At 34.4% G+C, this 14,695-nt stretch overlaps 1 protein-coding gene across 1 annotated transcript; it reads right to left on the reverse strand.

The window, feature by feature from the left end:
• Window positions 1-2,223: 2,223 nt before the first annotated feature.
• LOC120138364 (amino acid transporter AVT6B-like) lies at window positions 2,224-4,581 on the reverse strand. The gene is made up of 4 exons (XM_039153846.1): window positions 4,479-4,581; window positions 3,441-3,484; window positions 2,615-3,081; window positions 2,224-2,410 (listed from the first exon to the last, which is right to left on the reverse strand). Exons 1-4 carry the CDS (start codon window positions 4,579-4,581, stop codon window positions 2,224-2,226), a joined length of 801 nt encoding a protein of 266 aa, XP_039009777.1.
• Between the last annotated feature and the right edge of the window lie 10,114 nt (window positions 4,582-14,695).

Consider the following 14,695-nt stretch of genomic DNA (forward strand, 5'->3'; position numbering starts at 1 on the left):
CAAAACACATAACCCGATTGTGATCCTGAGTCATCCTTGTCTGTTTGGAAGCTATAATCAATATAACCTTTTACACTAAGCTCTTTTTCGCCTCTATAGACAAGAAAAGTATCCTTAATTCTTCTTAAGTACTTAAGGATATTTTTAACTGCAACTCAGTGATTTTCACCAGGATTGTCTGATATCGACTCATCATGCTCAAAGCATACGATACATCTAGTCGAGTATATATCATGACATACATGATAGAACCAATAGTCGAAGCATATGGAATCTTACTCATTCATTCTCTTTCATATGGAGTTGAATGAAAAATTTCCTTCAAAAGAGAAATACCATTTCTCATAGGGAAGAATCCTTTCTTGGATCCTTCCATACTGAGTCTTTTCATAACTTTTTCTATATATGTACTTTGACTCAGACCTAGAAGTTGTCTAGACCTATCTCTATAGATCTTAACTCCTAAGTTGTATGCTGCGTCACCCAAATATTTCATAGAAAAACAACTACTTAACCAAGTTTTAACAAACTGTAAAGTAGGTATATCATTTCCTATGATAAGTATGTCATCTACATAAAATATTAGGAAAGAAACAATACTCCCACTAGTCTTCATATAAACACAAGGCTCATCTTCGTTTTTGATAAAGCCAAACTCTTTGATTACATCATTGAAACGAAGACTCCAGCTTCGAGAAGCTTGCTTTAGTCCATAAATAGACCTCTGTAACTTACAAACCTTTCCAGCATTTCCTGGAGACACAACACCTTCTACTTGTGTCATATACACATCCTCTTCGAGTTTTTCATTAAAGAAAGCGGTTTTGACGTCCATTTGCTAGACTTCATAGTCATGTAATACAACTATTGCAAGCAAGATTCGGATGAAGATCAATTTGATTTTTTTAAAGTTTAGGGACTTATTTATTTATTAAAAATATTTTAATCATGAAAATATTCAAAAAAAAACTAAATATAAAAAATACTAAAAATAAACATTAATTTACTATAAAAATTAAATTTATATATTAAAAAAATACATATCATAAACTATTAAATGATAACTTTTAAATTATTAAAAAATTTAAAATATTTTTAAAAACATATATTATACATAGTATATACATGTAACGTATAATCATAATATCAATACTCATACAAAATATTCTTAATCGATTGGTTTCTTTCAATATAAAAAAATTAAGATTTAATTTGATAAAATTTATAAATATAAAAAGTAAAGAAAAAATAAAACTTAAAATTTGAAACAATACATATAGGCAATGGGTTTATAAAAATATTAATGTCCCATATGGGCAATGGATCCTCCTAAACACCCTGTAACTGGTACCACACGACAAGGGATGTAAATAAGACGATATAGATCGTGAGCTATTCGGGACTGACTCGGTTAAGGCTCAATAAATACTCGGATCGAATGGACTCGACCCGCACTTGAGTTGTTAACGAGCCAAAATGAGTTACTTGATATTCAACTTAAAAAACTCGTGAGAAGTTCGAAAATATAATATAAGGTTTTATTTTAAAAAAATATTAATAATATTAACATTTATATGTTGATTTTTTAAAAAACACATTAAGTTTTTCATGTATTTAAGGTTTAGATTCGAGTTTGAGGCTTCAATTGAGTTAAGTTTAAGATGAAATGCCTTTTCAAGTTGCTCACGAGCTTCAGTTCAAGATTTCGAGTTCGAGTCGAGCTTAAAAATTTTAAGCTCGCGAGTTTTCGAGTCGAGCTCCATTTCATAGTTTTCGAGTCGAGTCGAATTCAGCAATACTCAAGCTCAACTCGGCTCGTTTACACCCCTAATAACACGACTAGAAGCCAACAAGTAGAGTCTAATTGAACAACAATGACAAGTGAAAATCAAAGGAATTGGCAAAGCTAATGCCATTAAGTTCCAATTACGAATCGGCCATAAGTTTTGATGGATCACGAAAAAACAAAACAACCCGACACAATGACATCAGTATTGTATTATTCAAGTCTTATTACCCCCAAAGAATAAAAAAAAAGTTATCAAACTGTATAATTCCCGTTCTTCCATACATTCCCTTATTTTTCAAAGCTTATATATAGCAGCTCACAATATCTATTGAGATATCAGAAACCCCCCATTCATCAAGTCAGCTCTGAGGATAATAAACCGAACGAAAGAAACCCGGATTGGTTCCCTTTGTCAGATGGAGTTTCCGGCTATCTCAATGCACCACAAAAACCAGATAAGTATACCATACATCCATCTTACTATGATGTAATTCCTTCGTCGACACTAAAAAAAAGCTACAAATGTCACTAGTCACCGCCACTGTACTAGTTGAGACTGCAAGAAAGATCATTATCCATGATATTAGTTTATCATTCTTTGTTGCAATTCCATGGGTGTCCCTGCATGGTTCCACATCAGAACAAGCAAACAAGGTTTCCAGTTGATAAGATTCGTATTAATCGGTACCAAAACTTTATTCTTTTACGGAAAATGAGACTAATTTAGGGACTAATGTCGTTGCCATTGCCAACATCACATCCGACACAAACTAATTTTGACACAAAATTGAAGGGAAGCTTCATATATAACTATATATAGCTTACCTAAGGGAAATTACAGCCGGAAAGATGAAGCCAACACAAACGGTAGCAGTTGCACCAGTGAACTGAAAGGCATCCCAGATACAAGGAACACAGATGGCTCCCATAAGTATAAATCCCATAAGAGCTACTGTTACCGAGAAAAACCTCCTGTCATCAAAAGCAATAGGAATGGCATATGGAAATAAAAGGCCATCTACATTGAGACGAAGGGAAAAAAACACAATTGGGAAGACAAGCATCAGGTGAAGGCCATAGCTCACTTTGACCAGATCATCAAGCAACAAACTATATGGAATTCCGAGATCGTCATCAAATTTGGCAAGCACATCGTCCATATTATGATCCCCAAAGTGGACTACTCCGAAAAAGCTGGTAGCAATGTAGACAGAAGAGCATAATGCAAGGGACTTTCTAACTATTGACTTCATATGTGTAGGGTCTTTAAGTTCATTCTCTATTGGCAGTATTGCAAGGTGAATTTATTCAAGAGAGGAAATGGTCAATCAGCACTGAACCACAATAAAAGCAAGCAATCATACGCTAAGCATTTAAAATCTTTGTGATCATACGGTTGATGGTCTTTACATAAGTAAGGCAGGTCATATTCTATGTAATGCTGAACCATAAAAGGTCGAACTTGGTCTTTGCCGAGTTGAATGTATCTACATATTACACATATCTTACCCTTACAGAACTGAACCAAAAAACCAGGTGGAAAGTAAATCAAGTTTAGCCGATCGGTTCGAATAAACTTGAACAAATATGATAGTAAAAAGATGTCATTGAAGGTAAGAAACAGTACATAAACAATCTATCATGACTTACTATTATGGTGGCATATATAAGCAGTAACAAGTGCTCGCGGAATATCTCAGACAATGTTTCTAAAGGCATTTGTAAGGTTTGTTGGTAATGCTCAATCCCACATAGTGTTGGAAACACTATTGAGAATGATATTTAAGGCTTGACATTCCACTTCTTTGTTGAGTGATAGAGAACAAGGGGGGCTCTCGCGCACCGCCGCCGCCGTCCGTCCGGCTCGGCACGGCACGTGGTCGTGGTGATACGTGTCTTCGACACGTCCGCGCGGATACTATCTTTGAAAGAAACAAATGAAAAATGTGAAAGATATCAACTGATATTTATAGGCTGCTGAGGATTGTTTGAATTTCAAATAATAACAGCTGAATTATTTTTTATTCCTAAATTAAATCAGAAACGTTAAGATGTACCTGGACTGATTTACAGCTTTGTACAGAGGAGACAAGCTGTTAATATCAGGAGTTACAGGAGTTATTTGATTTAATTCCATGGGTTACATGATATAATTTCGGGAGTTATAACAGCTGAATAATGATACAATGAACCTGGACTATTTCTGAGTCAGGTTCATCTAGACGTTTCAGCTGTTACAAATAAGATGTTTAATCCTGAAATTTTATGGACGATTTTAACCCTATTTCTAGCCTATAAATAGAGAGCTATATTCAGCTTCTCAACTCACTCCAAAACATTCACAATTCACTTACAAAGTGTTTTCTAAAGTTCTCTCTATGAGTTCTCTCTGAGTGCTTTCCGATCAGAAGTGCAATACCACCAGCAGTCCACTCCGGTTTCGGGTGTACGGAATTCGGAGCGACCGTGTTAACCTCGGGGGACGGTCCGCCTACTGCAGCGATTACACACATCGAGGCAAATTCATTTCTAAGGCAGTGGTTCTTACCACGACACGGTTTACAAATCTGTTCTTCTTAATTACTGTTTATATTTTCAGTCAGTGCTAACAGTGTAGTTTTGTAGTTCATATATCCAACAAGGTTGTTAAAGAAGGTGTCCCCATCGATCTCTACGCCCTCCAGGACACCCCTATCAAAGGATTCTATGACGAACTCATCACCAATATCACCATCGAGTGAAACGGGACTCTCATTACGACCCTCTTGGCTAGGAGCTGGGTCGTAGGCCATATCCTACAAAGTTCAAAGAATGGAGTTATTATCGCCATTCCAGATAACCACGTATTGATGTATGTTGAGGCACGCTTCAATGGACGCGACAACTTGATTGTAGGAACTAGGAAGTAAGCAAGCACCTGCAACAAGTGAATGCCTTCAAATAGAATGGTTAAGGTAATTAAATGTAAGGTTTTAAGGTAGGTTTAATTAATATAGTGAATGTGGAAGATGGTTAAGTGTTTAGGCTAAGGTAATGACTACGAAAGAATGGATAAGTTTATGAGTTGTATCTTGAATAGACCAAGGAAGAACCAATGCTATAAAGAGAAGAGACCCAACCTTACAAATCTATTCAAGGGGTGGTAGAAAAGGATTTGGACCCAATATCTATAGAAGACATAGGAACCACAAGTATCTAGGAAAAATAAAAGGGTTTGATGCCACAAGTGTTACCACTTGATAAGTCGATAAAGTCTTTAGAAAGACTAAGTAAAAAGAGAATAATTTTCACAAGTATATTTGATGAACAAGAGTTGTTTTTACAATGAAATAGGTAAGCCTATTTATAATGGATGAAGGAAAACTAGGCCAAAAGATACAAATGTATTCAGCCATGTTTAGTTCCTTTCCACAAAGTCATAATTTAATGAAAAAGATATCAATTGTTAACAAAAGGATATCAATTGTTAAAAAGATACCAATTGTTACCAATTGTTGAAAAATATATGAAAAAGTTAAGCTCCCCCTTTTCATTAAGAAATTTAATTTTTGTAATCTTTGAAGACTTTGAATAAATTCAATTCAATCAAAAAACATTTTACCATAAATTGTTATATCAAAACATAGTTCAACAATCTCCCCCTTTTTGATATAACAAAACATTTGAAAAATTGTTTTTGGCAAAACTCCCCCTTAATAAAATGTTTAATGAAAAAGATATCAATTGTTAACAAAAGGATATCAATTGTTAAAAAGATACCAATTGTTACCAATTGTTGAAAAATATATGAAAATATTAAGCTCCCCCTTTTCATTAAGAAATTTAATTTTTCAAACCAAACTTCTCCCCCTTTTTGTGATATCAAAAATAATTCAATATTTGAAGTTCAAAATAACTTTGGAGAGTAAGAAGTAAATTTGACATTTAAAAAATCATTTCAAATATCAAAGTTCCCCTTCAATAATAGTTTTTCAAACAAAATTTAGCTTTTAAGATCATGACACTTAAACAAAATTAAATTTCAACAAAGAATAACAAACATGTTAGTAGCTCATGAAATTCAATATATCCAAGTCTAAAATACTTTATACAATATCAATTATTGAAATTAAGTGCATATGCATAAAGTTTTCCAAAAATGTTATGCATTTGAAAATTTTGATATCAATTGTTAGAGAAATATCTATTACATTTAAAAACACATGCATGAACATTTAAATTTAGGTCACAAATTTAAAATTTGTAAAATAAAGGTATTTGAAAAGTTGATATCAATTGTTAGAGATATATCATTAGCATTAAAACCATTTTTGACCAAAATTTTATTATGATGAACTAAAAATTATGAAAAATCATTAAAACTTTAAAATGTTCATCATAACCATTTTTTAACATACATGAGATTAAAAACAATGCATAATCATTTAAAATCAAAACTCATGTATGTATAAATCCAAATGAGCAACCAATTAATCAAAATAAAAAGCATTAAGCTTAGAGGTTACCCATTCCTTTTTCATGTGTGACTAGAGCATCTTGAATATCATCACTTTCATAACCATTGCTCCCACACACCTACAAGAGACATTTAAATAGATTTTGGTATCCAAATTTATTTGGATCCTTGAACATTAGTTTCAATGCCCCTTGAACGTTAGTTTCAATGCCCCTTGAACGTTAGTTTCAATACCCATTATTCCTTTCGGAACCCATACTTTTCTAATTTTAAAACGTTTTCCTTTCTTCAAAGGACAAGTATGTTCCTTATGACCATCATAATGACAATGTGAGCATATTGTCATTATTTAACTAAATGAATTATTTAAAATGATTTTTTTTCCTTTTTTAAGCATTCAAATTTAACTTTTAAATCAAAATTTCCTTTTTCACAACTTTCAATATTTATTCCTTTTCAAAATTTCATTTTGGCTCTCAAAATCTATTTTTGTTTTCAAAAGAAAATCACTTTCAATTTAAAATTTTGCAATCATTTTCTTATATTTGGAGTTCATGGTCTCAAACTCCAAATATAACCTATTAAAAGCATCTTGTAACTCGTCAAACGTATAAGAATTAAATTCATTTGAGTTAGAAGATACCTTGGGATCTTCATTAGCCAGTAAAGACACCACCTTTGTTGGTTCTTCTTTCTTGTTTCCATGGATTTCCTCGAGCTTATTCCAAAGCTCCTTGGCACTTGAACACGAAGAAACTCCTTCATAGATTTCATGACCAAATGCACAAAACACCATGTGCATGGCCTTGGCATTTTGTTGAGCTTTTTTCCGTTCTTGGTCACTCCAGTTCTTCTCCTTCTTCTTTGAAAAAGAGTATCCACTCTCGATCATCTCCCATGCATCAAGATCATTAGCTTGGATAAATAATATCATTAATTTCTTCTAATGATGGTAGTTGGTTCCATTGAAGTATGGAGGCTTGCCGGTTGGTAGAGAGTCTTCCATGTGGAACGAGCCGGAGGTAGAATCCATCTTCTCGGTTGTATCAGGAATTGGTAGAGCATCTTCTAGGATCATCTCTAGATGGTTAAACCTTCTAATGAGTTAGGCTCTGATGTTAATTGTTGGGATTTTTGGAAGCTCTGATCGACAACCGGAATGGTTCGCCAAGAGGGGTCGGAACGGTTTTTGTTATTAGGGAGTAAGGAGATTGAAAGATAGAAAATTGCACAGCGATTTATAGTTGTTTTACTTCTCAACCAAGTCTACATCCACTACCTTAGCTCCTCACCAAGGATTTTTCAATAAATTCACTAATTTGTTCTTTCTTTTTCAAGGACAAAGGGATAACCTTACAACTCCCTAGTTTTTCAATGGTTAAACTAGAACCTTTCCCATAGCTTTTCACGGGCTAAGCACCCCTTTAAAATGAAAGGAAAATGTAAACAAGAAAACCTCTCTAAGGTAGGTGTTTACAAGATTGAGCACACAAGAGCAAAATATTTACATGAGAAAGATGAAATAAGATTGTAAAGCTCTTATCTTGTGTTTGATTTTTTGGATAGTTGTTCTCTTTTTTTCTTCAAGTGTCCTTAGCTTGTATTTATAGATTGGAATGAGTTTGAAGTCGTATATAGCCGTTGGGGATGTTTTGGAGCCGTGTGGGGATTGTTTTTCTACAAAAATAGGCTGTCCAAAACAGACTGTATCGGTACACTATCAAGGTGCATCGATACCCCTTCATTAAGTTTAAATTTTATGACCGTTGGGCTACGTGAACAGTGAGTGCATCGATACACTATAGCAGTGCATCGGTACACTGTAGTAGTGCATCAGTACACTATTTACATTCGATGTTTTTGAGCATCGATACTGTTCCTTACTATTCATAAAAACATTTTTGTGCTCAATTCCAAATTAAATGAACTTTGAATTATTTTTGTAATCTTTGAAAACTTTGAATAAATTCAATTCAATCCAAAAACGTTTTACCATAAATTGTTATATCAAAACATAGTTCAACAGAATCAAAGGTTCAAACCATACACTACCTCAAAGGGAGAATGTTTAGTGGTTGAATGAATAGTTCGGTTGTAAGCAAACTCCATATGAGGTAAGCAATCTTCCCATATCTTGATGTTCTTTTGGATGATGGAACTTAGAAGAGTAGATAAGACTCGGTTTACCACTTCAGTCTGCCTATCAGTTTGAGGATGGCATGTTGTTGAGAAAAGTAACTTGGTTCCGATCTTGCTCCATAAGATTCTCCAAAAGTGACTTAAGAACATAACATCACGATCGGATACAATTGTTCGAGGAAGTCCATGTAGACGCACCACTTCCTTAAAGAATAAATTGTCTATTTGTGTCACATCATCTATCTTGTGACAAGGAATGAAATGAACTATCTTTGAGAACCTATCAACAACCATAAATATAGAGTCGTATTCATTATTTTTTCTTGGTAACCCTATCATGAAATCCATTGATATATCCCCTAAGACATCTCGGGAATAGGAATAGGCATGTATAGTCCATGAAGCATGACTTTTGACTTGGTTTTTTGCAAACAAGGTACCGTTCACATAACCTTTCAATGTATTTCCTTATCTTTGGCCAAAAGAAATGTTTTTTCAGCATGCTTAGTGTCTTGTCTACACTAAAATGTCCCATAAGACCTTCTTCACATGCTTCCTTGTTTAAGACACTATGAATAGAACCTTGTGGTATGCATAACCTTCATTCCTTAAAAAGATATTCTTCATGCCTATAGAAACTTTCATGGGTACCTGCCTCACATAACTCAAACTTCTCTCTAAAATCAAGGTCAGTAGCATGTTGTTCTTTTATGAATGAAAAACCAAGAAGTGTGGAATTTAAAGAATTAAGTAAAATGTACCTCCTTGAAAGTGCATCAGCAACCACATTATCTTTACGTTTCTTGTAGTGTATGACATATGGAAAGGACTCAAGAAATTCCACCCACTTAGCATGGCGTTTATTCAATTTATGTTGTTCTTTGATGTGCTTTAAGGCTTCATGATCAGTATGGATCACAAATTCATTTGGCCATAGGTAATGCTACCATGTCTCTAAAGATCAAATAAGTGCATACATTTCCTTTTCATATGTTGGATAATTCAAGGGTGCACCATTCTACTTTTCACTGAAGAAGGCGATGGGTTACCCCTCTTGAGACAAAATGACACAAATGCCTATTCCCAAAGCATCACATTCAATCTCAAAAGTTTTTCTCAAAGTTTGGTAGCACTAGAAGAGGTACCTCTGTTAGACACCTTTTGATCTCTAAAAAGGCATCTTCTTTTTTCCTTTCCACATGAGAAGGTTTGAATCCTTCTTGATGATCCCAATTAAGGGGGTGGCAATAGAACTAAAGTTTGGAATGAACCTTCAGTAGAAACTAGCCAATCCATGAAAACCTTTTACCTGACTTATGTTGTGTGGGCATGGCCATTCTTGTAATACTTTAATCTTTTCTGGATCAACCTACAAGCCCTATGAACTTACAATAAAGCCTATAAACATGAGTTGGCTAGTGCAGAAAATACATTTCTTTAAATTAGCATAAAGTTGTTCTTTCCCTAGTGTATCAAGGACAGATTTCAGGTGTCCCGTACAATCCTCCATAGTCTTGCTGTAAATTAGAATATCATCAAAATAAACAACACAAAACTTAACTATGAAGGGCCAAAGGACATGATTCATTAGAAACATGAAAATACTAGGTGCGTTGGTTAAACCAAAGGGGATGACTAACTATTCATACAAACCTTGTTTTTTTTTTAATGATTTTTCCATTCATCTCCTTCACGCATTCGGATTTGATGATAACATCTTTTCAAGTCAATCTTTGAAAAGGTACAGGCTCCACTAAGTTCATCAAGCATGTCATCCAATCGACGTATAGGATGGCGATACTTGATGGTAATTTGATTCACTACTTGACAATCTACGCACATTTCACCAATTTCCATTTTTCTTTGGCACCAATAGGACATGAACAACACAAGGACTCAAACTTTCCCTTATGTAGCCTTTATCCATGAGTTCTTTGACCTGCCATTGTAATTCTTCTGTTTTCTCGGGATTGCTTTGATATACCAACCTATTTAGTATGGTTGCTCTTAGGATGAAATCTATTTGGTGTTCAATGCCTCGGATAGAGGTAATCTATTTGAATCTATTCAGGGAAGATGTCTTCAAATTCCTGCAAAAGAGAAGAAATAGAAGAAGGTAAATCTTCAGGGTATTAGTAAGAAAGAAACTTTCCTTGTACATAAGTACAAAAAGAGTTTTGTTTGTTGCCAAATGTTTCTAAACTTCGCCTCCTCTGCCATAGATGTTCATTTTGGAAAGGTCATATTTCTTTTCCTTAATGATTTTCTTCATTGTTTCCATTCTTTTACCAATGGCAAATTGTCCTTCATGCACATGGACCAGAGATAATAACGCCAATGTGATTCTTTTATCTTATGTTGGAAAGTGAATTTGTTGGTAAATCCATCATTTATAGCTCTTTTATCAAATTACCACGGTCGTCCGAGAAAGATATGGTTGGCATTCATGGGCACAACGTCACATATGGCTTCATCTTTGTACTTTTCAATAGAAAACAGCACAAGCACTTGTTTTGTGACTCTTGTCTCACCAATATCATTAAGCCACTATAATTTATAAGGATTAGGATGCTTTATGGTTTTCAATCCTAAGTTCTACACCATTAGTGTGCTGGCTACATTAGTGCAACTTCCACCGTCGATTATCATCAAACATACCAAAATGACAACGACTGTGGAAGATGTTTTCCCTCTGTTCATATTCATGAGATTGTATGTTGAGAGTCCTTTTGATCAATAGGACACTGTAGGAAGTAGAAAGAAGAGATTCTTGCATTATGTTAGTAAAATAAATAATGAAATGATATTTGGGACCTTACCAAATGATTCACTCACAAGCCTCACAAATCTACTCCAAAAAAACTAGAATGTCACACAATCACTCGTGTTTGCACTCTATGAATTAAAATGGCTTTTGCGTGTCCTCTGCTGTTATCACTGCTCTCTTTTCCTTTTTCCACTCTATCATCTTTAAGCAAAGTCTTTAAAAGACTTACTTAAGACCTTTCAAGTAGATTAACTTAGTGTACATCACTGCAAAATATGTTTAGGTATGGAAAGCAAAATATAATGTAAATGATAGTTTAGAAATAGAAAGAAAAGAAAAAAGAGTTACCTATTTTTCAAGTGCTCACAATTACACCAAATCACAACAATCAAGTCTTCAATCAGCCTTGACTTTAATGATGGAGATGAAGAAGAAAGCATTGTAATCTTTCAATTTAATGTACCTCTTTTTTTGTTTTTCTTTGAAATTCCTTTTTTATTTTTGAGTCAGCACTTCTTTTTTATTTATTTTTTGTGTAAGACTTCATTTGTTGATGTTGTTGCTTCTTCTACCCCTTGCTCTAATGACCATATATGTCGAGGCATGCTTCAATGGACTCTAAAATGGCGACAACTTGATTGTAGGATCTAGGAAGTAGCAAGCACCTACAGCAAGTGAATGGCTTCAAATATAATGGTTAAGGCAAGTAAATGTAAGGTTTTAAGGTAGGCTTGAATTCATATAGTGAATGCGGAAGATGGTTAAGTGGCTAAGGTAATGGCTATGAAAGAATGGATAAGTTTATGAATTGTATCTTGAATAGACCAAGGAAGAACCAATGCTATAAAGTGCAGAGACCAAGCCTTAAAAATATATTCAAGGGGTGGTAGAAAAAGATTTGGACCCACTATATATAAAAGAGATAGGAACCATAAGTATCTAGGAAAAATAAAAGGGTTTGAGGCCACAAGTTTTACCACTTGATAAGTCGATAAAGTCTTTAGAAATACTAAGTAAAAAGAGAATAATTCTCACAAGTGTATTTGATGAACAAGAGTTGTTTTTACAATGAAATAGGCAAGCCTATTTATAATGGATGAAAGGAAACTAGGCCAAAATATACAAATGTATTCGACCATTTTTAGTTCCTTTCCATAAAGTCATAATTTAATTACAATATGCATGAATGAATGGAAGTGATGGTTCGACCAAGAATAAAGGGAGATGTCTTGGCCGAATAGTGCTTGTAAATTTTCATCTTGGCACCAATCCTTGGGCGGTTACATTACTTGGACGAATAGGTAGATATCCTTTCACTTTAGCGCATAAAAGAGTACACATGCAAGCCACACGTCTAGGGTGTCACAAGCATTGCACATGCAGTCTCCATTGGTCCCTTGGTGTGGTCTCGACCATAGGATGATATGTGAAGTCTTTTGGCATCCTAGAGGTAAGCTAGATTTAAGGTAAGCTAGTTGAATGTCTTGTTAGCTAACTAGGTGAGTTATAGCTTGATGAACTCAAGCTAGCTAGCTATGGTCTTCTAAGCTCCTCAGCTACTCTCCCAGCTATATCCAACTACCTTTAGTCCACTTTAGAAACTTTAATCCATATAATTTCTTCAATTAAGTTTAGCTCCATGGTAGCTCCTCCAGCTAAAGTGAGCTTTCATTTGATCTCCACGAGTTGCCATAGATGTTGTGAGCTTGTTGTGAGCTTCCATGTTTTGCCAAATACTCCACCAAGCTGCCATAGGATGTTCCTTCCCTTGATGTACCTATATAAATAAACAAACTAAGGTAAAATGAAGGAACTGAGCTAGAATGAATAAAAAAGCATGCTACCATGAATACATAGGCACTTATGAGCTATGAATGCATTCCATGAGCTAAGTATATGATGATGTAATATTAATGAGCTAATATATAAGCCTTAGGAGCTGAATTAACATGCAATGAGCTAAGGAAATTAAGATTAACAGGCTTCCATATTATAAATGCAATGAAATTCAATTATATGAATGAAAAACTGATGCAAAATAATAATAAACTAAGAAAACATGTGATATATCATTATGCAACATATATTATGTTATATAACTTATCATTCAATGATTATATCTTATCAAATGAATAGAAAGCATTAATGCAAAGATTAGAAAGTACTTACCTGAATGCTTTAGCTTTTGATCAAGTAATGGGACCTTTGGGCATGACTTATGGATCTTCAATGAGTTCCTTGGATGTTCTTGTATCAAGTATACTAACACTCTAGGGGCATATACACCACTGACTCTTATTGACTCTAACCCATGTGTCTTAGGAATGACTGAACCTGATGCTTTGATAACATTAAATGTAACACCCCAAATATGATTAAAACGAAAGCCGATGGGGTTAGGCATTACATGGGACCATCGAAGTGGCTACCCTAAAATTTTTCTTAAAATATTTCATTTTTCTAAAACATAAACTGCCACTTTAAACAAAATAAGATAATCATAGTTAGGTTTACAAAACTAGGGAGCTCCCAAAATAAAATCTCAAAATACAGTAGTCCAAGAGTTATGACTCAAATCAAAAAAGGGTCTATGAAATACATGCCCACTAAATAATCAAGACATAGTCTGCAGTAGCAGATATTTAGAATCTGATTAACTCACGATAAGCTTCCAGGTCTGGCACCTACTAACTTGCAAACAAAAACAATTATGAATGTTGAGCTACCAGCTAGGTGCCACAAAAATGACTCCACTATACTACATGCATCCATTAACTATGAACGCTTAGCAAGTTCAGTCATGTTGTAACTTAATGCATTAAGCATAGATCATAGCTCAAAGATATGTAAAAAAAACATCATATGAATCATAATATGAGCTTTCCATTAAATCATGGAAGTGCCTTAGTACTAATACTAAAGTGCCTTTGCAATAATACAAAAGTGCATTCGCACTGATACAAAAGTGTCATAGCATTGGGGAAGAGAATCTTGATGTCTCTATTTATATATTCGAATAGTACATGCATACGCTCAAGTAACTGTTATCCTTTCTCTAAACAAAGGCTAGTTTTATGCCACATAATTATTGTTGTTGTTCATAAGGGTTTCAAATCATATTCTTATTTGTAATCCTATTAAATAAGCCTTGATGCCCTCATAACCCCTTTTACGAGCTTACGAAGTTAATAGAGCTTTCTACCCAAAAATAGGACGTCAGTACTAATTACTACTAGAAAAAACCCCTTTAATGACGCGCATTACGCGTCATCTATGGGTGCAGATGACACACAAATGCCTGTCGTTGAAGCCATCAACATAAATCTTAGATGAAACGCAATTGTGTGTCATAAATCTATGACGTGCATTGATGACACGCATTTATGACTCACATTTATAACGCACATTTATGACACGCATTGAGCGTCATAGAAGCCCATGTCATAAATGAAGATGACACACATTTATGTGTCATAAATTTATGACACGCATGTATGACTCACATTGCATGTCATTGAAACACACATCATTAAAAAAGATGACA

Source organism: Hibiscus syriacus, unplaced genomic scaffold, assembly GCF_006381635.1.
Source record: "Hibiscus syriacus cultivar Baekdansim isolate YM2019G1 unplaced genomic scaffold, ASM638163v2 tig00110684_pilon, whole genome shotgun sequence".
In the NCBI taxonomy this organism is placed as follows: domain Eukaryota; kingdom Viridiplantae; phylum Streptophyta; class Magnoliopsida; order Malvales; family Malvaceae; genus Hibiscus; species Hibiscus syriacus.